Source organism: Lactuca serriola, chromosome 4 (assembly GCF_051521515.1).
Source record: "Lactuca serriola cultivar US96UC23 chromosome 4, Lser_US96UC23_V15, whole genome shotgun sequence".
NCBI lineage: Eukaryota > Viridiplantae > Streptophyta > Magnoliopsida > Asterales > Asteraceae > Lactuca > Lactuca serriola.
Window position 1 is genome coordinate 14,766,302 of NC_136411.1, and position 25,947 is coordinate 14,792,248.

At 39.4% G+C, this 25,947-nt stretch overlaps 3 protein-coding genes across 3 annotated transcripts; 1 reads left to right on the forward strand and 2 right to left on the reverse strand.

The window, feature by feature from the left end:
* The first annotated feature begins 6,293 nt into the window (after positions 1 to 6,293).
* LOC145101064 (uncharacterized) lies at positions 6,294 to 8,337 on the forward strand. The gene is made up of 3 exons (XM_079038228.1): positions 6,294 to 6,445; positions 6,520 to 7,107; positions 7,194 to 8,337. Exons 1-3 carry the CDS (start codon positions 6,383 to 6,385, stop codon positions 8,202 to 8,204), a joined length of 1,662 nt encoding a protein of 553 aa, XP_078894354.1. The 5' UTR covers positions 6,294 to 6,382; the 3' UTR covers positions 8,205 to 8,337.
* A 92-nt stretch (positions 8,338 to 8,429) lies between these two features.
* On the reverse strand, positions 8,430 to 10,862 carry LOC145101065 (zinc knuckle (CCHC-type) family protein). The gene is made up of 8 exons (XM_079038229.1): positions 10,548 to 10,862; positions 10,424 to 10,479; positions 10,068 to 10,230; positions 9,901 to 9,989; positions 9,361 to 9,493; positions 9,165 to 9,257; positions 8,968 to 9,070; positions 8,430 to 8,901 (listed from the first exon to the last, which is right to left on the reverse strand). Exons 1-8 carry the CDS (start codon positions 10,734 to 10,736, stop codon positions 8,534 to 8,536), a joined length of 1,194 nt encoding a protein of 397 aa, XP_078894355.1. The 5' UTR covers positions 10,737 to 10,862; the 3' UTR covers positions 8,430 to 8,533.
* Positions 10,863 to 12,447: 1,585 nt separating this feature from the next.
* On the reverse strand, positions 12,448 to 14,601 carry LOC145101063 (Pentatricopeptide repeat (PPR) superfamily protein). The gene has a single exon (XM_079038227.1). The coding sequence runs from the start codon at positions 14,449 to 14,451 to the stop codon at positions 12,595 to 12,597; it is 1,857 nt and encodes a 618-aa protein (XP_078894353.1). The 5' UTR covers positions 14,452 to 14,601; the 3' UTR covers positions 12,448 to 12,594.
* Positions 14,602 to 25,947: the final 11,346 nt, after the last annotated feature.

Sequence of the window (25,947 nt, forward strand, 5' to 3'; positions counted from 1 at the left end):
TAAGAAACATGGGGAATGGTAGCACTGGGCTTAGCCTTTGGTCCACTACTAGATGAACCAACTTGGACCTTTCCCTTCCAGTTTTGCTTAGGAGGACCTTTCATCTTTTTCCCCTTTCCCTGTCCAATAGCTAAGACAGGAGAGGAGGATATACTTTTACCCTTCATTCCTACTTCACTTGTCTGCAACAAGTTGTGCAATTGGGCCAATGTCTGCTCAGTGTTGTTCAAATCCTAAGCTAGGATAAACTGACCATAACAATCAGGTAATGAGTTCAAAACCATGTCAATGGCCAATTCCTCATCAAAGTGAATGTTGAGCTTGACTAAACGCTCTATGTAGCGTTGCATTCTTTGCACATGAGAGACGACCGACTCCTCTTATTTCATCTTGCAAGCCATGAGTGACTTGACTACTTCAAACTTTTCTTGACAAGCTCGCTTATGGTACTTTTCCATAAGGTCCTTGTTCATCTCAAAAGGCCAGTAGTCCTCATAGTACCTCCGCAGTTCTGGGGACATGGTTGCTACCATGATGCATGCCACTTTGGTAGCATCATCATAGTGCTTCTTGTAGGCAACATATTCTTCGGGAATAGCTTTGGATTCATCAAGCTCTTTGAGCTCCTTTTCAAGGACATATTCTTTGTCCTCAAATCGAAGCGTCATCTTGATGTTACGCATCCAATCTTTATAGTTAGAGCCATCCATAACGACTTTGGAGCAAATGTTGAGTAAAGAGAAGTTGTGGTTGGAGGATGATGAAGCAGAAGTGTTTCCAGGAGTAGACATCTGAAAAGAAAGATAGTTTTAGTTAGATTTCAAGATACCTCAATATAATAACCAAAAGATATCATATCAAGGTTAGGATCCAACTATGAAGATTTATAACTTAGAAATGGGATGCCGAGATCCAAGTGTAAATTTCATAAAGGTAGGTGAATGACGATTCACCAATTCCACCATTAAACAAAATAAACGAAGTGAAATTCCTAATTCCTTTTTAGATACATTGAAACTATTCAATGGAATGTTTTAATATCGGATTATGCTCTTCTATTTGTGAGTGGGATACCAAGGATCACAAACAATATGTGAATAACCATGCAAATGTTCTTGGTAACCTCATTGTCTTTATCATTAACTAGTGATGTGCCGATAAACCACACACGCTCCATCAAAATGATAATTATGAGATACCCATTACTACTCTTTATTAGTGCCTATTAGTGTGCCGGTAAAACATACACGCTCCACTAACAACCAATAAAACATAATGTGCAATTTCATGGATTAGCATACTTTTCACATTTTTCCTAAAGTAACTAGGGTTGGGATTTTTGTAAAATAATGTTCTAGTACTTTCTTTAATAACATTATACTTTTAATGAGATGTAGTTGTCCTATCAAATCTGTTCTGCTAATGACCCTCCACTAATCAAGGAAGCGGTGGGTGAGAGTGGACACCCATTCAACTACCATTTTGTAGGCAGTTTCCTTATACCCCCTTATAGACTAGCCTCCTGAATGAGGCATACTAGCGATTTGACTGACCATATTCTTATACATATATAATATTTAACTTTTAATTATAATACATATATAAGGTGTGTTTTAAACTTTTTAAACTTTGGGGTTTATCTTAAAATTTTCGAAAATTAAACTTTTAATTTAAATTTAAAACAAACCAACTAACTAGATTTAATAATTATCTATTAATTAAACTTTAATTAATTTATTAAATCTTGTAAGGATTATCTAATTAAATTAAACATTTAATTTAATCCTAATCCATATCCCTCTAAATTTTGAAAAGTAAGGTATAAGACAATTTCCTTGTTTTTCTCAATTATCTAATTAGGTAACAATTATCCAAAAATAAGAAACCCTAAAAATACCATGTAAATTTCAAAATTCAAGGGAGGAGGCTAGGGTTTTCAAAACCCTAACCCTAATTTCGATTAGGGTTCATGGAGGCTAGGTTTTTTCGAAAAACCCTTTGAACCAAAAACCCTAAAAAACGAAAATTGGCCTTTTAGGGTTTAATAGCTATAAACCCTAATTTGCAATTCAACTATTATGGAAATTCAATTTAAAACAAAACAATGGCTCTGATACCACTGATGGGTTTTAGGTAAAACAAATAAACTAGAAACCAATTCCTAAGTTCACATGCAACCTACTTTGGATCTATGTTTTAACTATTGAACATATAACTTTGAATTGCAAAACAAGAACCCTAAGGAGAGAGGCTATTTTCGAAATTAACCAATTAGGGTTTAATAGTTACATAACTTTTAATTGTTATAACAAACAATTGGTAATCCTTTTGATCTTGATCTTCTTGGAAGCTTAGCACCACAAATGTAATGCCTCTAATGGAGTCACACCAAAAAACTAGCAAGAATGAAACTTGAAGGAGAGATGTTAGGGTATGCAAAAAATCGGCCCTAGGGTTTCTTCAAGGAAAAAGTGACCAATTTTAGGTGCCAGTAGGCTCCTTATATAGCTGAGGGATCTAGGGTTAAGGGAAAACCCTAATGTTCCTTTGCTTGGGGCCTAAGCTTATCCAAAGGCCTTATCCAAGCCCCTTGGACGAAATCATTAGGGTTTACCCTATAGATTTCGTCCACCCCCTTCCTAGGAGGTTCTGGAACCTTCCACTCAACTATTAGATAATTGCAAACTAGTCCCTACACTTTATGATTAATACAGTTAACCCCAAAATTAATTCTAATTAATTTCTGGCTAACTATTAATTAAACATTATGATTTCTAAATAATATATTAATCTTTTAACATATTAATGAATCATTTATATTAATTTATTAATCTTATAATAAATCAATATCTCTCCTTTCATAATTTCCTCGTTCGGTTGCTAGGTTTGAGGGCAACCCAAAAGGACTGTGCTGCTATCAATTCAAGTACATACCAATTAAAGTTATGGGCTTAGACACCTAATCCAACATCATGGTTGTGAGAGAAACGATAAGAAGGGCTACAAATTTAATGGGAATTAGTTTAACAGATCCAAGATTCAAGGAATTTCCATTTAATTGATTATCTATTAATATGTCACTTTATTAAATTGCTTCTAGTTTTTTAATTAATATTTTAAACAATTAATATATAATGATTGACTAGGAATTAGTAACACACTAACACATTATTTTTTGGTTATATATATGATTCTAACTCTCTCTCTCTCTCTCTCTCTCTCTCTATATATATATATATATATATATATATATTTATTTATTAATCCATATTAGTTATTAAATAAACAATATATTATTTCTTAACACTCTATTTTCGAGTTCAACTTAACGACCAAAAAAATAAGAACTTAATGGAAATGAAAATAAAATAAAAGAAATTGATATCTCATGTTTCATTAAAAGAAAGAAATATGGTGAAAACTTTCCCCCATGATTTTTCTTTCAAATGACAAAGATTTTGAAATAAATAAACAAAATGTTTAATTTTCTTTCATTTTTCTCTATCTCGAAAATAGATAATACAACTTTTTTTCCTTTTTATTTCTCTCGTGACTTCTATTTACAACTCTCTCTCTCTCTCTCTCTCTCTCTCTCACACACACACACACACCAAAACTCAAAAACTAGATCCAATAAAAAGATAAAATTGCAGTTTCAAATAAAAAGCTCATTTATGTACATTAATCTGTATTAGTCATTAAATAAACATGGTTATGTGATAAAGAGTGAACATTTAATATTATCTTTTAAGGCTAAAGGGTATGGTCACATCCAACCCATTCAAAAATGATGTCACCTCAACGTCGTGTGAGCTATACTATAAATCCATTACCAAATAACTAGCCATTGGAAATGGTTACCACTCAATAATATTTTTCATTTTTATTTTTTGACATTAATTAGATTAAATTAAAAATATAATTCAAATAAAAACACATATTAAATTAAAAACACATTACATTAATTTAAAACACACAAATTTAAATCCTAAAATACTTAAAAAAACATCAAAAAAAAAATACATTAATTTAAAACACACAAATTTAAATCCTAAAATACCTAAAAAACATAAAAAAAAAATCATAAATTACTTATTTATCCTAAATTACTTAAAAAAAAGCATAAAACATATTAACTAAAATATAAATATTAGAACCTAATTTCCATATTTATCGTGAACTTGTTGGATTTTTAGAAATGTGGCTAGATTTTCCGGGTCGATATTCGGTTAAGGCTTTATGTTTATGATTTTAAGATCAGTAAGAGAGATTTTTTGGCGACGAGCTTCCTCCGTTGATTGGTATTTTTTTTCTAAAAAACTTGAGTTTTATCTATGGATTCCACAAGTCCGTCGTTGCTAGTTGCAGTTGCTTTTCCGCTTGAAGATGCCACCCGTTTTGCTTTGTCTCTTCCCGATGGTCGACGAAGTTGGACTTCCGGTGGACCCTCTACCCCGACAACATGAATTCATCATTGAGGTCTAGGCCAAAACTCGCGTCCGAATTGAAAGTTCTTGATCTTTTTTGGAGTCGGTGGTCGAGTCCGAATGCGACGTCTCTGGATTAAAGACCCATTTTGGACCCTTACGACAAACTTCCCATGCTTTTTGGTGACCGAACGGTGTACCATTGGTAACTTTGAATTGATAACATGCGGTTGATAAAATGTTGAAGTCGTTGCAACCATTTTTCTGCATATTTGTTAGATTCTCAAATATGCCATTAAACTTTGTGCAAGCCGCTTGTAGATCACGCCATTTTCCGTTGACAGCGTCGTACGATCGATTCGTTTGCTTTCCTAGTAGCGCGTGAAAATGATCCAAAACATGATTCCAAAAACTTTCTCCGGATTGTACGTTGCCTCTTCTCGAGTCACCGGATATAAAAATGCAAGATTTCAATAAAGCTTCCCCCCCCTCTTCTTCGTTCCAAGCCACTGCTTTTTCCCTCTTTTGCTTTTGGTTGCCTTCTTCGAGATGGTTGTGGTGTTCTCAGGGACGGATCTAGTATGGTGCCAACGGTGGCACCGACAACACCTAGTTCTTCCCGACGTAGTGCAAAATTTTTGATTTTTTTTTCTTTTTTCTACTATAAAATGTGTCACCGGCAACACCTACTATGGATCGGCAACACCTATTACGGACCGACAACACCTACTACAGAATCCTGGGTCCGTCCCTAGGTGTTCTTGGACCCGTTCGTCATCGTTGTCAAGGTTTACAGTTTGGGCTTGAGATAATGAGACTTGAGATGATTGTGTTTGAAATTGTTGAGAAGGTTGTTGTTGAAAACCTTAGAATTGGGGTTGAATGAATTGTTGTTGTGGTCGTTGTTGTCGGTAGAATTGTGGATTGTATAGAAGGTTAGTGAATAAAGGTTGTTGGATTGGAGAGTTCAACAATTGCATGTATGTTTGATGATCATTTGGAGTGTTTGAGGTGGTTGAGGTGTTCGGAATGGATGTGGTATTTTGGATTGGGTCCATTTTTGAAGAAAAAATAAAGAAAGTAGAAGAATTTTGTGAGAAATGTAAAATGTAGGTAAAATATATAGTATATATAGGTAAACGATGTAAGATGTTATTTAAATTTAAAAGTTTAATAATTTTTTTTTAAAAGTTGATTAAACAATCAAATATACGATCGTTGGTTTCTCTCTCGTGTTAGTTGTCTTCGTCCGTGGATGATACTATACCACAAGCTACCTACGCATACTTGGGACGGTGTTTACGTATATGTTGACTTGCCAACTCAGCTTCTACACGTGCTTTAGTCGAACATAACGCTATGCCTAATAGATAGATGAAATAGTAATCAAACAAAAAGTCATTTATATGTATCTCTACTATTATTTAGGTTAAATTTTGAAAAAAAAATCTACTATAATAATTGAAGGTTTTTTTGCCACATGTCTTCTTCTTATTCATTTGGACACATGGTATTTTCTAGAATTTTTAAAATTTTTATTTTCCACTTGTCATTTTATTGTGTTTTTATTTTATTAAATTAAAATTTCACATTTAATGTGTAAGGTAATATATATGTAAAGTATTTATTAGAAAGAGTTTATATATGTAACGTATTTAATACATTAAAGTCTAATTAATTTTAATAATTCAAAATTTTCTTATTTTTCTTATAAATTCACTTTTCAAATTATTAAAATTTTATATTTATTTTTTTTAATTAAACCCATGTAATACATGGGTCTCACATCTAGTAAACATAAATAGAAATCTCATTTAGAAAAATAATAATTTCTTTTTTTTTCAATTGAAACCCGATTTTTATAGATGTTTATTTCAGGTAGGTGTATAGGGCAAGTACGAGCGGCAATTAGCATTCCTCTTTCCCAATTCCAACCCTCTGCAGTCTGCAAAATCATGGCCCTTCGCCCGCTCCCTTCCTTCTACAAGATTTTGCTCGACCGTTCCGCCCCTCGCTTGGTACTACTCATCAACTTCAATCCAATTTCTATTCTTTCTTTTCCTGTCGTTTTCCTAATCATGCAATTTTGCAGGATTTGCCATCTGGTTTTATCCGCAGGCACTTGGAGAACAAGATCCCTGAGAACCCAATACTCCGATCAAGAAATGGAGGTTATGAATGGAGATTGAAGATAAAAAAAGAAGGTGAAATTTACTGCTTTACCGATGGATGGAGCGACGTCGTTGAAGATAGCGAATTGGGATTTGGGGATTTTCTTGTGTTTTGGCTCGTTGATGAATCCACATTCAAATTTTCAATTTTCAGTCCAAATGGGTGTGAAAGAGATTTCCCCTCACAAATCCAGGTTAAAAATGATGACCATGATGAAGTAGAAGAACAAGACGCAGAGCAAGAGGAAGAAGAACTTGAAGTTGAAGATGGTGTCGAAGACGACGAAGAAGCAGCAGAAGAAGATGATGAGGATGAGGAAGAGGAAGAGGAAGAGGAAGATTCTGAGGAAGAAGAAGATGATATTTTTGATGATGGTGGTGTCGACGAAGAAGAAGATGCCGGTGACGAAGATGACGATGGTGATGGTGGTGGTGATGTTGATGTTGATGGGGATGATGGCGATCCTTACTTTATGACGATTATGTCTAAAGGTCACACAATGTCTATGGTAAGTTTTACCTTAAGTATTATATAAATTCATGTGAGATTATTTTGTTCCAATGAAAATTTGAACTTTTGTACAAAACTCATCAGCGGCTTCCATCGGAATTTGCTCGGTTGGCCAGAATAGATGCAGAAAGAAGCGTGATAATGAAGAATATGGATGGACAAGAGTGGAAAATAAGGTTACAATCTGATAGCAAAAGGTACTATTTGTCGGCAGGGTGGAGTGAATTCCGGCGAGTTAATGAGTTATGTGAAGGTGATAAATGTGTATTTAAATTTATCAAAAGCGAAGACAAGTTGTGTCTAGCAAAAGTCACCAAGAAAAGAGTTCAGTCCAAGCAACCACCGCCGGTTGAAGTTTTGAAGAAGAGGTCCAGAGGGCAGCCGCCACCGCCACGTGTGGAGGTGCAGCCCAAGCAGTCAACTGGCAAAGCTCAAGCTCCGGTGGCTGAAGTTTTGAAGAGATCAAGAGGGAAGCCTCAACCGCCACCGCCACGCGTGGTGGTGGAAAGTAAAGATGATGTACGGGAGGTGGTGAATGAAAAGCAGCCAGCCGAAAAAGTTCCACCCGCGACTGAAGTTTCGAAGAGACCGAGAGGGCGGCCGCCGCGTGTGCAGGTGGTGGTGGAGGAAAAAGGGCGGTCTAAGAATCCGGCTGAGAAAGCTCCGGAGGTTGAAGTTTCAAAGAGATTAAGAGGGCGGCCACCACGTGTGGAGGTGGTGGTTGAGAAAAAGGGGCGGTCTAAGAAGCCGGCTGACAAAGCTCCAGCGGCTGAAATTTCAAAGAGATTAAGATGTCGACCACTACATGTGGAGGTGGTGGCGGAGGAAAAAGGGCGATCTAAGAAGCCAGTTGGCAAAGCTCCAGCGGCTGAAGTTTCAAAGATGCTAAGACGGCGGCCACCACGTGTGGAGGTGGCGGTGGAGAAAAAGGTGCAGTCCAAGAAGCCAGCTGGCAAAGCTCCGGCGGATGAAGTATTGAAAAGGAAGAGAGGGCGGCCGTCACATGTGGAGGTGGAAGGTGGGAAGTCAGTTGTGAAGAGATCACCGGGAAGGCCATTTAAGAGGAAGAGAGGGCGGCCGGCCAGCGGCTCATGATGTTAAGCAAATAAATTTTGTGTAGTAATTGAACTTTAATTTAATGGTTACTCTATTTAAATGGTGGTGTAGATAAAAGTTAAAGTATATGTAAAATGTTTTTTCATAAGGAGAAACATTACCATTCATGTTATATTATATTATATGAAATATGAAATGTATTGTATAACTCAAAAGTCAAAACGGTATGTTATAATGTAAGCTTAGGATGATATTTCTAAAATCAAAAACAAAAACTTATTTCGACTTCATCATTTTAATAATAAAATCATTACCATATTATTTTACTGAAACATTAACATTAAATATGATTAGTATTTGTCTTTATATTAAGATATATTTGTTGAGGGGCATGTCCTGAGGTTGTGACCTTCTCCTCCACACAGCCTGCAAGTGTAACCTCTTTTCTTCAAGTCAACAGGAGATTTTTTGATCCCCTGAGTTTTGGTTGTGGTGGAGATTTCTTGAAGCTCAAGGCAAGTCCTACGATTATGCCCGGGTTTTCCACATACGCTGCAACACGGTGGATTAAAACTTGTTTTATCTGAATTTGATTCATTTGTCTTACAGCTTCTTCTGTTGTGACCCTTTTCCCCACACAAACTGCATCTGAACCGTCGATCCGTTTGATCAACTTCCGGACAGTAGTGTCTCCTGTGCCCTAATCGACCGCAGTTTTTGCAATAAAAGTCCACCCCTAACACCAAACCAAAACTCACTTTCAGAGACAGAGAAAAAGACGTAAATGCCCTTTACTATGTACCTTTCATGGAAATGCTTCTTTTGCGTCGGTTTTCTGGATTGCTAAAGAAGGCTTTCATGGATTCTGAAGCATGCTTTCTTGCATCAACAGACCCTTTAGATTTCTGAAAACAGTAAGAGTATATTTTTATAAGTAGAGTATATCTGAATGGGAATGGGAATGGGACCCACAGACACAATCATACAAAGAAAGAAAACCTTGATGGCTGCCACTCGTTGAGCATGAAGCTTGGGGTTACCATGGATGAGTTTCATTCGGTTTGTGAATAATCCAGTTTTCGCATTCAGACTCTGCAATCACCCAACTAACAAACAAAAGATTTAGTTCATGATCGATCTACTACTACCAAATCCTGTATGATGTTTTTTTTTAAAAGGAAAGAAACAAACTTGCTTTCAAAGCTTTACTGATCTTCAAACCAACTTCAGGAGATGGAGAATGGTATACACGCTTTGACTTTTTCCTTACAGACAGTTTTATTTCAAGATTGTCAACTTCATCATCTTCCTTTACTCTCAATGGAGAACTGAAAACAACCCACAGGCCTAAAAGTAATGAGTTCTTGTAAAAATACTAAAAGGACAACTTCAATTTACAAGAATGAGAGAATTTGGAGAAAAGTGTCAAATCATAATGGTTCTTGCAAACTGTGTGCCTTTTGGCAATTTTCACAACAGTTACTAGTTTGCAACCATAAACCACATATGATAGCAGCTCAGAAGTTGTGGCCATAAAAATTGAAGTATGATGATTCTTATTGCATTTATATTTTGATATATTTTCTTGCGTGTTTATTTTCAGAAGAATGGTTATTAGTTCATTGAGAAAAAACCAAGTATGATGTTTTATAAAGTCAATTACTATGATGGTGTATATATATATAAAGAAAACTAATAGGAGTATGTGAAGTCACAAAAAGATAGGAGATGATACATTGAACGAGCTTTCTCCCATGGTCTTTCATCAATGGACTCCTCCCAAATTACGCATTCGCCCGAGCATTGATGACATGTAACCATACCCTGACATAATCCAGTACAAAGGAGGTAGGTTTGTTTAAGTAAAAGACACATAATTCAACATACAGAATGAAAGCACACCTTGCCATTACACTGTGAACAATCTAATCTTGATCTTTCAATGCCACATATTGTGCAGGGAGTGTAGCCTCTTCCCCTGCAACTTGGGCAAGGCAACTCTCTAATATACTGACCATTTGGACCAAACCAAGACCTTGGACTTGAATCACTTGAAAGACCTTTCCTGGAATCAAAGTCACACACTTAGAGTAATGACAGGGGAATTTTGTTAATCATGTTTTGGATGTTCCAAAATTTGAAATCGAAATTGACGTCAGTTATTAAAAATTAAACATGTTAGGGTTATTGGATAAACTCATCTAATCCAAGTAGATAAATCCCCAAAACACACTAGAATCGAAAGTCAGAAGCAATACCTCGGCTGCAGATCCGCGTAAATTCCGAAGAGATCTTCTGAAGGATCGTAACTCATCTGCAATCAATGAAACGAAGATGATGTGTATAATAACAGAGAGAGATATAGATGATGATTTTAGTTACCTGGGATCGTTTAGGGTTTGGTGTTGGAGGAATGGAATCATCGTTGAAAGCAGAAGAAATAGTTAATGGCGTGAAATTGAAAGAATGCTTCCTTTTGCAGTGTAGGAGTAGACAGTATCTGAAATTTTTGTTGGTGTGAGTCCACTGAGGGATAATTGCTCGAAACGAAGAGCATATGGATGAAGCCATTGGAGATGGAGAGAGGAAGTTGCAGAAAGGGTTTAGTCGGATGAAGAAGACGAAATTGTGGACGTAAACGAGACAAATGTTTGGGCGTAAAAACTAAAAACGGTTGGGTGTAGTAGTAGGAGAAATGAAGAATGCTAAACTTGGTTAGAAAAGTAGGATTTGATAAACGGTTAGGATCGTATCTGGACCCGGTTAGAAAAAATGGGTGGTCTGCTCAGACCCATTTCAGTTCTTACCGGATCTGATTTTATTTACATTCTTAAAAAAAACGGTTTGGCTTGAAAAAAATCTTCAAACTACAATTCTAGCATGTAATTGAACGTTTTTCTTTTTTCTTGTACATTATTTATGAAAACTTTATTTAAATTAGAATGCAAAAATGGATCATTGGACCGGATGCTTACTTGTATATTAAGTTAGGGTAAATTACACAAATGTCCCTCGTGCAGCTGCCAAAAAACGTCTTTAGTCCCTATTTTAAAAAATTAACTCGGACCGTCCCTAATTTGTTTAAAACTTGCACGCTTCGTCCCTGATATGTGTTTTTGTTGCAAATGAAGTCCGCACCATATTTGAAATGACCATTATGCCCTTGGATATTTATTTTTAATTAATCTAATATTATTTATTAATAAAAAAAATAAAATAAAAACAAATCTCTCAAATCTCTATCTCTCTCATACGCCAGAAAATACCACAACCACTGATCTCTCTCTCTCTCTCTCTCTCTCTCTCTCTCTCTCTCCTACACTCATCCTCCTCCACAGTTTCGCTCTCTTCTCCATTTTCACACGAAGGACAGTGATGGGTATTTCATTATGGAATCTCGACCTTCTCTTCCGTGATGAACAACCTCCCGTCGTCTGTGTAATATCGTTTCATCACCATCGGCGTTTGAACTGGTGACGATAGACAAAGTTCCTTTGTTTATTTCCAGTCACTAATGATCTAGTACTCATCCCCTATCGTTTTCGATTCTCCGGTTGATGATCACCGCCTGATGACAGTGTCGTAGTCTTCGTCTCCAAATCAACACAACTCTCCACGACTAGGGTTTTGACATATCCCATCAACAGCGGCTAGGGTTTCGGCATATGCATCGAGCTCCACAACTGCCACCGACGGTGGCTAGGGTTTCGATCTTTTCCTGCATCATTGCAAATCGGCAGAGATATGGAGATCATCAAGCTCCACAGTTGCAATCGAATCTAGCGCGAAGGTGACGGGTGGATCGATCGCAGATGTATGTTTTTCTATCACCCACCTTTCGCCCCTGTATCTCTCAATCAGAGATTCTTATTCACCATTCTTCTTTCTTTTGAGTTACAAGTTTGATCATGTAAAGATCAGCAGATAAAGTAAGGTAGGTGATGGTCCCGATGGTAGTTTTTGTGGAGATTGCTGGCTGTGATTGGTGATAATGGTGGTTTTCTGTGAAATCGATGGTCGTTTTTGTGAGATTAGGGTTATGGATAAGGCGCTAAACAGGGGAATAGTTAGCGATGATAGGTGGTGGTGCCGGAAGAGCTGGTGGTGATAGGTGGTGGTGGGTCTGGAGAATCTTGTTGCAGGAAATGAAAAGGAGAGGGGCGGGGATATTTGTTTTCTTATTTTTTCTATTTAAAACTAATAAATAAATAAAACAAAATAAAAAAATAAATTATTAAGGGTAAAATAGTCATTTTATGGTAATAAGGACTAAACGTGTAAGTTTTAAACAAACGAGGGACTGTCCGAGTTAATTATTTAAAATAGGGACTAAACATGCTTTTTAACAGGTAATTTACCCATTAAGTTATTAACATACAATCATCAACTCATCATTAATTAACAAAATAACATAACATTTCAAATATTTTTATCTTACAATCACCGAACTAAAACCACTAATCTTTTTCAATCTCCTTCGATCCATCTCACTTCTCAACTCTTCCACATCCTTCCACCTTCCCTTCTCAGCATAAATACTCGATAAAACCACAAAAGGCAGAGTACTTTCGGGATCCAATTCCACAAGCAATCTCGCCATTTCTTCTCCTGTTTTCGTATCCGAATAAAACTTCGATGCACCAAGCAAAGAAGCCAAAACCGACCCTGAAACTTCCGGAATTTCCAATAACACCCCCCGAGCTTCATCTATTCTACCAGACCTACCCAAAACATCAATCACACTACCATAATGCTCTGAACCCGGTACCAAATCGTAACATTTCATCATCCTTAAAATCTCCAAACTTTTCTCGACTTTTCCACTATGACTACAACAAGATAAAAGACAGTTAAAAGTCGATGAATTTGGTTTCACATTCTCTTTTAACATCCAATCAAACATCTCAAAAGCAGATTCAATCTCCCCATTTCGCCCATACCCCGATATCATCGCGTTCCAAATCACGGGATCGCTCGGTTTTATTTCAAGATTGTTAAATACCAAAAACGCCCACGAAGATCGACCGCATTTCATGTACATATCCACAAGTGCAGTGGCTACAAATTCATCATGATTAATAACATTTCTAATTACATATCCATGGATTTCTTTACCACTTACAAAACCAAACATAGAAGCACAAGCAGATAATAAACTTGTGATCGATTTCATACTCGGGGATTCACCGGTTTCTAACATCTTTTTAAAAAACAAGAAAGATTCGTGGGTTTTCCCGAGGTGTGAAAACCCGTTTATCATACAATTCCATGTTGCTGAATCGGGTTGAAATCCTTCGGATCCCAACATTGAAAACAAATGAATAGCAGTTTCAATCTCCCCATTCAACATCATCCCTGAAATCATTGAATTCCATGTTATTAGATTTCTTACACCTTCAAGATTCTTGAAAACATCATGAGCCCAATGCCAATATCCGCATTTGGAATACATGTCCAAAAGTGCAGTTCCAGTTAACACGTTGAGTACCAAATTGAGTTTAATAAGTAGCCCATGAACCTGTGTTCCAAACTTCAGATTCTTGAGATCAGAACATGCCGATAGAACAGAAATAAAGGTGACTGGATTTGGGTTTTCATCTGATGATTGGAGCATTTGTTTGAATGTTTCTAATACGGGTTGAAAAATTCGATTTTGTAATAAACCGGTAAGAAACGCGTTATAGCAGGTTACATTTCGATTATGAATTTGTTTGAAAACAATTGATGCAGTTTCTGGATGTTTATAGTTAGAGTACATTGTCACAAGGGATGTGGCTACATAAATGTCTGTTTCAACACCGATCTTGAAAGCCCAACAATGGATCTGGAGGCCATCTTTTAGGTTATTGTCACAACCTGACAACAAGCTAGCAATGGTGGCAGAATCGGGTTTGAGTCCATACTCACTATTAACTCGTCTGAAAATGTCCAAAGATTCCTTGTAATACCCGTTCTGGGAAAACCCAGATACTCCAACGTTGATCAATGTTGTATTTGGTTCAGTAATTTCGTCGAACACCTTGAGTGCGCTTCCCATGAACTGAAACTTGAAGTACATGTCGGTGAGGGATGTGGCGGTGTATATATCTGAATTGAACCCAGTTTTTGTGAGATGGGCGTGAAGTATTTGACCATGTGGGAGTAGTTTGAGCTTCGAGCACGCTTTAAGAAGGAAAGGAAAGGTGAATTCGTCTACGGGGTGTGACTGAAAATGAAGCTTTGAAAATAAAGAGAGAGCTTCTATGTAAAATCCTGTTCTAACTAGATTTGATAATTTTCTCTTCATTTGATTGTATCTGTAGAATCCCTTACTTCAGCTTATAAAAGGGAACAAGTGATTATGAATATAAGGTATACCTGAACGATTACATATGGCAAGAATATAAAAAATCATAATACCATTTACTACGAGCAGCGAGCAGGTGTATCTTTGTGATTTAATGAACCCGGTAAAAGTTTTTAATTCAAATGCAAATAAAAGATGTAAATGTAAAATATATGAGAAGGTTATTGTGTACCCGGCCATTTTTCATGTAATCGGAACCGGAACCGGTTGTATTGGTTCTTAATATTTTGGAACCGGAATTGGAACCGTCGGTTCCGGTTATCCACTTAAAAAAATAGGGTAAATTACACCGTTGGTCCCTCGTGCATATGCCAGAAAGCGTGTTTAGTCTCTATTTTCAAAACTTAACCCGGGCAGTCCCTCGTTGTTATTTATCTTGCACGGTTAGTCCCTATGCACGTTAACCGTTAAAGGCTTCCGTTTAAGTTACCCACATGCCTTGCACGCAGGGCATTTTCGTCTTTTCAGGGTTTGTATACATGAACCATTATGGCGCGGCTTCGATAACCGATCATTTCTCATTTCATCCTCCGTCGACCCTTAGCATTGCACGAGAAAACCCTAGTTTTCTACGATGGCGAACTGGAGGATCAAGCAAGAATAGGAGGAATACGATCTCCAAAGCTCATATGGTAAAATTTTCTACATTTTCAGTTGATCATCCATTATACGTTCCTAAAAGGTAAATTTTTTATTTTTTTATTTTTTTGGTTCGCAGCTGACAATCCATCTATGTTCTCGATACGATTGAACTATGGTGGAGTTTTTACGAAGTTTCCAGGCCGCAAATACATAAAGGGGAAGATGAAATATATTGATGGCATTGATAGTGACTTGTTCTCGGTGCATGATATGGATGAGATAATGGAATTGCTTGATTGTGTGGAACCAGGTAAAAGTATTTACTACCATTTCAAACGACCAACCTGGGATTTAGATTTTGGGTTGTATGCTTTGGGCTGTGACGAAGATATAAACCACTTTAGGTCATACGTTTATGAACACAAGGTGATAGAAGTGTATACAGAGTTTTGGGAAACCAAGTTGCATACGTATCAAATGTCCCCAAACCCTGGAAAGATAAAGATACACAAAATTCCTGAGTCCCTTTGTCGTAAAAGGTTGTTATTAACATGGTCAAATTCAGGGATGGTCCTAGTGAAGAAGCCCCTGTTTTTTAGAATGTAGAAACTATGGACCAACCCCCTAGTACATTACCTGAAACAATCTTGGAACAACCCCCTGTTACATTGAGTGAAACAGTTGATTCAACCCTTACCTATATACCAAGAATTGAAAGCCCTTTGACTGAACCAATGATGGGAAGCACATGTCCTAATGTTGATGGTTGGGATGATACATTTGAATGGTGTGAACCTTTTGGTGGGACTCCTATCGAACAAGATGAACCAAATATTGAAAAAGCAGGTGAAGACAGTCAAGCTAGTAAAGACATTCATGATAGTGAAGACAATGAAGATAGTGAAGACAGTCAAGATAGTGATTACATAGTTGATGAAGATAATTTGTTAGATGATCCAGAGGTTGATATGAAGAACTTTCACCTCAACATTGACAAAGAGGTGGAGTGGGTTGGAAGTTTTCCTGATGATCGAGATGAAGCAGTAGAAGGTGATGAAGAATTAGAGGTTATAGACACTGAAGAATTAGTATCTGCATCTTCATCAGATGAGGGTGAAGCTAGTAAAAAAAGGAAGAAGATAAGAGATTTACAAAGAGCACGTAAGAATGAAGCAGCTGCTGTCAAAGATCCATTTTACATCCACCAGACTTTTAGCACAGCCAAGGAAGTTAAACAACAAATTTATCTTCATTCCATACAAAGTAGAAAGGAGTTAGAGTTCGTCAAGAATGACAAAAACATGATTAGAGTGGTTTGTAAAGGGACAATACCAAACCTTGGGATATTAGAAATAGGTGGGACCAGCAAAAGTAATGACAAAGTGGGACCAAGTCAAAAGAAAAAGAAAGTGAAAGATGTTTCTATTCATAAATGCCCATGGGTCCTACTTGTAACACCGTAAAAATTTGAAACAATTTTTCACTTTTGAAAACCATAAAATATCATTCACATTCATTTTAAAAACATTGTATCAGTACAAAACCCCAAGATCAGAATATATATAAACTCCAATGTGTGTGTGTGTACGAATCATGCCGGCGCCTTCCCGCGCTCATCACTGGTACCTGAAACACATAACACAACAACTGTAAGCATAAATGCTTAGTGAGTTCCCCAAAATACCGCATACAACACATACGCCACTTGAGGCTATAATACGACCCTCCGGTCGATGTGTCTCAGTGGGACCCTCCAGTCCCGTAGCTCGTTGGACCCTCTGGTCCGGTCATTGCTCGTTGGATCCTCCGGTCCGGTCTATATCATCATTCAACATACAAATATCACATAGCACATAATCTCATACATAACACATAAGACACTCTGGTCATCGCATAATACCACTCTAGGTAACGTATAGTGAGAAGACTCACCTCGGTGTCTCGGTAAATATCTGACTCGGAAGAAGTGTGATCTAGCCTCCGCCTAATCACATAAAGTAATAATGTAACGCCTGTGTTTCTGGGCTTGCCATATTTAGCAATATAATAGTCTAGGTTAACCTTTGTAACCCGTTTTGAAATAATAAGAATGTATTATTTGAGTATTATGTGTTTTGTGCTTAATTGCTTAATTATGTGGTCTGATTAATTAAGAATAAAAATAAGCGTCAAAATTTAAGTGTAAAATAAACTTAATATCTTTGGTTAATGTTGTAGTAGTCGAAACGAGGTTTCCGAATATATATAGAACGCCCAAATCTGACTTCGTATGAGGAAGTTTTGATTTATCGAAGTTCCGGCTTAGCGGTATACAGCCTGAAATACTCGAATTGAGATCGAGCGGTTGTTAGCCGAAGCAATCTAAATGAGAATCGAAGATCTCGTTGTTGGTATCAAAGCGATAAAAAGTTAGGCGAGAACGGACGTCAAACGAAGAAGTTATGAATTCATAAATGCTAAAGATGAAGCTGATGTCGCTTCAGGTACCTTTCTCGTTAACGAATTGCCTGCCCAAATTTTATTTGATTCTGGAGCCAATTACTCCTTTATATCGCATAAATTTGGTAGAAAGCTAGCTTTGCCTGTTGTTAGACTAGATAATGCTTTATTAGTCGAAGTTGCTAGTGGCAAGTTTGTACCTGTTAGCTATCGCATGAAAAACATCTTAATTGATCTGAATGGGAATAAGTTCCACGAGGAATTATTGCCTATCGAACTTAATGGTTTCGACATCGTATTGGGAATGGATTGGCTTAGCGCCAACGACGCCGAAATTTTATGCAAGAAGAAAATAGTCAAAGTAAACCCGCCTGGGAAAGATTCGTTTATGGTGTATGGAGATAAACGCAGAGTGAATTCTGGAATCATTTCATTGATGAAAGCCAGAAAATGTTTGACCAAGGGGTGTACATCGTATTTAGCATTCGTGATTGATGCTAAGAAGGAAAAGAAGGTGATGCAGAATATTCCAGTTGTGTGTGATTATCCGGAAGTATTTCCCGAAGATCTTCCTGGATTACCGCCTGATCGACAAGTGGAATTCCGTATTGACTTGTTGCCAGGAACGACGCCAATTGCAAAAGCACCTTATCGATTAGCACCGACGGAGATGAAGGAACTAATGATGTAACTTCAGGAGTTATTGGACAACGGTTTCATTAGACCTAGTTCATCGCCCTGGGGAGCTCCGGTGTTATTTGTAAAGAAGAAAGATGGAAGTATGAGAATGTGCATCGATTACAGAGAGCTGAACAAGGCAACAATAAAGAATAGATATCCGTTGCCGAGGATTGATGACCTGTTCGATCAATTGCAAGGTTCGAGCTATTTCTCGAAGATCGATCTTAGGTCAGGATATCATCAGCTAAAAGTAAGAGAGCAAGATATCGAGAAGACTGCATTCAGAACTAGATATGGACACTACGAGTTCTTGGTTATGTCGTTTGGACTAACCAATGCTCCAACATCGTTGTTTGTAACCCGTTCCTTGATAAATCCGTGATAGTGTTCATAGACGACATTCTGATTTACTCGAAAAGCCAGGAGGAGCATGGCAGACACTTGCGAGAAGTGTTAGAAGTCTTGAAGAAGGAGAAGCTGTATGCTAAGTTCTCCAAATGTGATTTTTGGATTCGTGAAGTCCAATTCTTGGGTCACGTGGTCAACCAAGAAGGGATAATGGTTGATCCAACGAAGATCGAAGCTGTGACGAAGTGGGAACAACCGAAAAGTCCCACGGAGATTCGAAGCTTTTTAGGATTAGCCGGATATTACCGAAGGTTTATCCAAGGCTTTTCTTCGATCGCTAGTCCATTGTCAGCTTTGACCCACAAAGGAGCTACTTATGCTTGGGGTGAGAAGCATCAGGAAGCATTTGAGAAGCTAAAGAAGAAGCTATGCGAGGCACCGATACTTTCTCTACCCGATGGAGTTGAAGACTTCGCTGTCTATAGCGATGCGTCTGGTGTTGGTTTGGGTTGTGTTTTGACCCAAAGAGAAAAGGTGATAGCATATGCGTCTCGACAGCTGAAAGAGCATGAAAAGAACTACCCGACTCATGATTTGGAGTTGTCAGCGGTAGTTTTCGCTCTGAAAATATGGAGGCATTACCTCTATGGCACGAAGTGCAAACTTTTCACTGATCATAAGAGTCTCCAATACCTCTTTAATCAGAAAGAATTGAATATGAGGCAACGACGCTGGCTAGAATTACTTAAAGACTATGACTGCGAGATACTTTACCACCCCGGTAAAGCTAATGTTGTTGCTGATGCTCTCAGTCGGAAAGTCAATCCCGAAAGGAAAAGGCCAAGAGCGTTGAGAATTGAAGTTGTCTCAACTATTTTGGAAAGTATAAAGAAAGCTCAGAGCAAAGCTTCTGAGAAGAATGACAGAAAGGAGGAAAGTTTGGGCAAAACGTTGGTGTTCGGTGTAGACAGTCATGGACTGAAGGTGTTCCAAGATCGGATTTGGATACCTAAGACAGGAGGAGTCAGAGATCTTCTGATGGAAGAAGCTCACAAAACCATGTACTCGATTCATCCCGGTAGCACTAAAATGTATAGGGACCTGAAACCCTACTACTGGTGGCCGACGATGAAGCTTGATGTTGCAAAGTATGTGGCCGAGTGTGTGACTTGTGCGAGAGTCAAGACACAACATCAGAAACCGTACGGGAGTTTAGAACCTTTGCCTGTGCCTATGGGTAAGTGGGAAGACATTGCTATGGATTTTGTCACTAAACTGCCCAGAACAAAGAATGGTCACGACATGATTTGGGTGGTCGTTGATCGATTCACTAAGAGTGCGCATTTCATAGCGGCCAGGGAGAAATGGTCTATGGAGAAGCTTGCGAATTCTTACGTGAAGGAAATTGTGAGGCTTCACGGTGTTCCGTTAACGATTGTGTCGGATCGTGATAGCCGTTTCACATCGAGGTTTTGGAAAAGTCTACAAGAGGAATTGGGTACCAAGTTGTGTTTAAGTACAGCTTACCATCCGCAGACTGATGGTCAGAGCGAACGAACGATACAAACACTTGAAGATATGCTGAGAGCATGTACTCTGGAATTCCTAGGTAATTGGGATGAACATTTACCGTTGGTAGAATTTTCCTATAATAATAGTTTCCACTCGAGCATTAAGATGGCACCTTACCAAGCTTTGTATGGACAGAAGTGTCGTACGCCGTCTTGTTGGCTTGAGGCTGGGGAAAAGCAGTTTATGGGACCGGAGTTGGTTCATCAAACTGCTGAAAAGTTGAAAATAATTAGGGAAAGAATGTTAGCGGCTCAGGATCGTCAAAAGAGCTATGCTGACAAGAAGCGGAGACCGATAACTTTTGAGGTTGGGGATTCGGTTTTGCTTAAAGTCTCGCCGTGGAAGGGACTTATAAGATTTGGTAAAAGGGGAAAGTTGAGTCCAAGGTTTATTGGACCGTTTAAAGTTCTTCAGAGGATTGGGAACCAAGCTTACAAGCTCGAATTACCCGAAGAACTGAATGGAATTCACAACACTTTTCATGTGTGTTATTTGAGGAATTTCACGGGAGAAGTTCCCGACATAATTCCAATTTCTGAATTGAGAATTGATGAGAACAAAAGGTTGATTGAAGAACCAGAGGCAATTGTTGACCGAAAGACTAAGAAATTGCGACGCAAGATGGTTGGGTTAGTGCTTGTCCGATGGAAACACACGAATGGGCCGAATCTCACCTGGGAGACGGAGAGTGACATGATGGGTCGCTATCCGCATTTGTTTGTTGATGTGTGATTCCAGGGACGGAATCATTCTAAGGTGGAGAGAATTGTAACGCCTGTGCTTCTGGGCTTGCCATATTTAGCAATATAATAGTCTAGGTTAACCTTTGTAACCCGTTTTGAAATAATAAGAATGTATTATTTGAGTATTATGTGTTTTGTGCTTAATTGCTTAATTATGTGGTCTGATTAATTAAGAATAAAAATAAGCGTCAAAATTTAAGTGTAAAATAAACTTAATATCTTTGGTTAATGTTGTAGTAGTCGAAACGAGGTTTCCGAATATATATAGAACGCCCAAATCTGACTTCGTATGAGGAAGTTTTGATTTATCGAAGTTCCGGCTTAGCGGTATACAGCCTGAAATACTCGAATTGAGATCGAGCGGTTGTTAGCCGAAACAATCTAAATGAGAATCGAAGATCTCGTTGTTGGTATCAAAGCGATAAAAAGTTAGGCGAGAACGGACGTCAAACGAAGAAGTTATGAATTTATAACGAAAGTTTCTGTCGCGGCCTATTAAAAATAATTAATAAAAATAAAGTCAAAATTAGCCGACGGAGTCTAAACGAAAGTCGTAGAGCATGGTCTCACCTTTCCGTGGATATAAAGAACGTCGAAAACGGAGTTCGTATGAAGAAGTTATGAATTTCCGAAGTTTATTAATCATTTTGTATTTAAATTTAAATCAAAATTCGGAAGCATTATCCGAAGGAGTCACCGATCTGATCCGAGGTACGCCCCGCGTACTCGAGTACGCCCCGCGTACTCCGAGGGATGTCGACACTCGCACTCGAGCACTTCGGATACGTAAGCAATGACGTTTTGGGCAGTACGCCCCGCGTAACGCAGTACGCCCCGCGTACTCCGAGGCTCCAGCCTCTATAAAAGGGGATCCGAAGGCAGCCATAATTCTTGTTCATTTTCTTCTCTTCTCTCTAGTCTTTTGCATCGTTTTTCGTGTCGAAGCTACCCCGAAGTCCCGGTATCATACTCTAGCCCCGAGGCAAGTCTCGAGATCCCGAAGATCCCGAGAAGCGCGGTTCCCGAGTCGAAGCTCTGACCGCGAGAAGTTCGATTTTCGAGGAGATCTTCCAGATCTGCTGTGGATTACTACTTCTATAAGCCGTAGTGCTGTCGGATCGTCTTTTGATCAAGTGAGTGTGTAGTTATTTCTTCTAATACAATAATACGAAGTATTTTATATAAAAATACGTGCTATGTGTATATATTTGGTTGTGTTATGTGTGAATGAGTATTCACTCTCTTCTATCTTATAGATCTGCTTATTTCTTTATGAGATATGTGTTATGTGTGTGTGTGCCTCATCTGTTATGTGATATATGTGTTGATTAAAGCATGCTATACAGGTTTTCTTTAAACTACGTATGAGAATATATATTTTATCTACTAATATGTTGGGTAGAACATGGGTAGATAGTTGGTGTGTAATAAACAGATGAGAGGCCTCGATGTTGTTGTTGTTGTTGATCTAGTTATTCAGCGGAGTATGGATAACGACCACGGACTCTTTCTAGACAGTCCAGTGGAACGCTAGCAGGTTCATAACCTGTAGGTGTTGTGAACGATGTGTTCACCGGTGTACTCTATCCCCCTCATGGTTGCCTTTAGGATATCTATTGTTGAGGAAACCCCTTCGCAGTGATGTCCGTCCCGATGAAAATCCTAGATTAGGTCCCTTGAGATAGTTGTTTTAGGGACGTAAAGTGAGGATAACGGGAATGGGTAATCGGGATAGTGTTTGGTTGGTGAAATTAAATATAACTTATTTATTGTGGGTTGAAAACCCTATATGCTCACCAGGCTCCCAAGCCTGACCCACTCAGTTTTATTTGTATTACAGGAAGTGGCACAAGGGCGTAAGATGGATGGATCATCTTGTTGTTTTGTTTACAAGTCTGTATATGTATATATTTGTTGAATGACTTGTAATGTTTATCGTTTATGCTTTATGGTCTGTATCGGAACATGACATCCCGAGTTTTGATTATATAATGAAATGCATCTCTTGATGAAATGCTTTGATAAATATTATTTTATCATGTTTTGTTTTGGGAACAAATTCCGCAACTCTTTCAAATCAAAAGGATTTACTCTGAAAATATTTAAAAGCATAAATGAAAATCGGTCTTTTCTGGCCGAGATTTTGGGGATGTCACAAATAATGTCATAAATACAGCTGTACTCAACCCTAAAAGTCAACAAGGTCAACGGTCAAACTTTGACCCGACTCGTCGAGTGCACTAGGGCGACTCGACGAGTCTACACATGTCTACTGACTCTCTTAGTCTCTCTCTTGGCACGTCGAGTCCTCCCCTTACTCGACGAGTTACACCTGGCATGAATCGCGGGACCACCCCAACTCAACTCGTTGAGTCTCAAGAACAACTCGGCGAGTTCCGCCTTGAACTCCAGTCCCCTGACTCTCCCTGACTCACCGAGTCATTCCCCAACTCGACAAGTCTACTCACTGAGTGATTTACAGGAAACCCTCATCCTACTCGCTGAGTCTGTTCTTCGGACTCGGCGAGTTCATGCCATGCACAAACTCCATAGGCCTCCTGAGGTCAGATCTGTTCCTTAAATTCATAGATCTGGCCTTCCCAAGCATGATAATCACGTAAAGTTCAGACCTTGACACTCATATAACATCAAAATGGTCTAACTTGGTGATTTAGCCCCAAAAATGACATCCCAAGCTCATGGCTCCCAAAATGACTCATAAAGCTCCAAGGGTTAAAGTCTCTGGACCTCTTTGGGTCCAGATCCAAGACATAAACTCGAGAAGGGACCAAATGCTCCACTTATTCAACCTCTAAAAGGGTTAGAAAACCCTAACACTAAGAATCAACATCAAAACTGAAGAAGGTCCGAGCAAAATACCTAAATATGGTCTCTAAGAACTCAGAAATCACCACAATCGCTCCTCCTTCAGCCTCCTCTTGCCTTGGTCACTTCCTTCTTGCAAAAATACCCCCAAAAGGATCAAGAATGGCCTCTCCTTCCTCACAAACGCTCTAGATCTCTTAGGGTTTCTCTCTGGGGGTTGGTGGCCGCAAATGACGGCCCTAAGGGACTTTAAATAGGTCCCAAACCATGGAAATTAGGGTTTCATTAAACAGCGTGGACTCGCCGAGTCCACTAATGAACTCGCCGAGTCCAGCTGTGAACTCGCACCCGAAATCGCGACCATACTCGGCGAGTTTAGACGCCAACTTGCCGAGTCTGCTCACAATTCCCAAAAATAAAAGAACAAAATAGGGTACCTAGGAATCCGGATGTTACAATTCTCCCCCACTAGAATCATACTTCGCCCTCGAAGTCTCACTCTGCAAACAACTCTGGATGCTGCTCCCGCATCTCACGCTCCGGTTCCCAAGTCAACTCTGACCCTTTCCGATGCTGCCACTGGACCTGAACCAGAGGCAACTCCTTGTTCCTCAAAACCTTGATCTTCCGATCCCTAATTGCCACCAGTTTCTCAACATAATTCAGGCTCGCATCCACCTGAATATCTTCTAATGGTACCACTGTCGACTCGTCGGCTATACACTTTCGCAGTCGCAACACGTGGAAAGTTTCATGAATCTGACCCAACTATGCTGGCAACTACAAACGATAGGCTACTCTGCCTACCCTCGTGATCACCCTGAAAGGACCAATATATCGGGGCCTCAACTTGCCCCTCTTCCTGAATCGGATCACTCCTTTCCAAGGAGAGACCTTCAGGAGCACGAAGTCGCCGACCTGAAACTCGAGCTCGGACCGGCGTCTGTCCGCATAACTCTTCTGACAACTCTGAGCGGTCAACAACCTCTGTCTGACCTGCTGGATCTGCTCTGTCGTCTGAAGCACAATCTCGGTGCTACCCATCACACGCTGCCCTACTTCTCCCCAGCAAATGGGGGTCCGACATCTCCTCCCATACAATAGCTCCAAGGGCGGCATGTCAATGCTCGAATGATGGCTGTTGTTATAAGAAAACTACGCCAAGGGAAAATACGTGTCCCAACTCCCGCCGAAATCCAACACACATGCTCGGAGCATGTCCTCGAGCGTCTGAATCGTTCGCTCACTCTGCCCGTCAGTCTGTGGGTGGTATGCGGTACTAAAATGAAGTTTCGTACCCAATTCCTCATGAAACTTCTTCCAGAATCTGGAAGTGAAACGTACATCTCGATCTGAGACAATCGAGATCGGCACTCCATGCCGTGATACCACCTCTCTCACGTACATCTCTGCCAACTTCTCCATGGAAGAGCTCTCACTGATGGCCAGGAAGTGAACACTCTTCGTCAACCTGTCCACAATCACCCAAATTGCATCGACACCCCTCGCGGTCCTTGGCAATTTGGTGATGAAATCGATGGTAATCTGTTCCCATTTCCACTCGGGAATCTCTATTGGCTGCAGCTTACCATGTGGACGCTGGTGCTCGGCCTTCACCCTGCGACAGGTCAAGCATCTCTCTACAAAACATGCGACATCCCTCTTCATACAGGGCCACCAATATTCCTTTTTCAGATCCAAATACATCTTAGTGGCCCCGGGATGGATTGAGAATTTCTATCGATAAGCCTCTTCCATCAAAATGGTACGTATTCCGCCCATGGACGGTACCCATATCTGACCATGAAATGTCATAAGCCCCCGGCTATCGGCAACGAATTCCGATACCAGCCCGACAACTCGCTCTCTCTTCTGGCTTTCTGGCCTCACAGCCTCAGCCTGAGCCCCACGGATAGCATCCAACACTGGGGTCATCACTGTCAATCTCAAACAAACATCCCACAATGGGGCGCCCTCCGCCCTTCGGCTCAGTGCATCGGCTACAACATTAGCCTTGCCCGGGTGGTACATGATCTTACAATCATAATCCTTGACCACGTCTAACCACCTCCGGCGCATATTCAGGTTGGGCTGATCCATCAAATACTTCAAGCTCTTGTGGTTTGTGTATACCGTACATCGAACCCCATACAGATAATGTCACCAGATCTTGAGGGCGAACACTACCGCTCCCAGTTCCAAATCATGAGTGGGATATCTCGACTCATGAGGCTTAAGCTGCCTC

Bases quoted from the DNA above. Each gene is read 5' to 3' on its own strand.
- LOC145101065 (XM_079038229.1), bottom strand. From the start codon at position 10,736: ATGGCTTCATCCATATGCTCTTCGTTTCGAGCAATTATCCCTCAGTGG. The intron at 10,231-10,423 runs GTATTGCTTCTG...CTTTGATTCCAG, and splicing joins TACGCGGATCTGCAGCCGAG to GAAAGGTCTTTCAAGTGATT. The intron at 9,258-9,360 runs GCAAGTTTGTTT...GGGTGATTGCAG, and splicing joins AGATCAGTAAAGCTTTGAAA to AGTCTGAATGCGAAAACTGG.
- LOC145101063 (XM_079038227.1), bottom strand. From the start codon at position 14,451: ATGAAGAGAAAATTATCAAATCTAGTTAGAACAGGATTTTACATAGAA.
- LOC145101064 (XM_079038228.1), top strand. From the start codon at position 6,383: ATGGCCCTTCGCCCGCTCCCTTCCTTCTACAAGATTTTGCTCGACCGT. The intron at 6,446-6,519 runs GTACTACTCATC...GCAATTTTGCAG, and splicing joins ACCGTTCCGCCCCTCGCTTG to GATTTGCCATCTGGTTTTAT. The intron at 7,108-7,193 runs GTAAGTTTTACC...AAAACTCATCAG, and splicing joins AAGGTCACACAATGTCTATG to CGGCTTCCATCGGAATTTGC.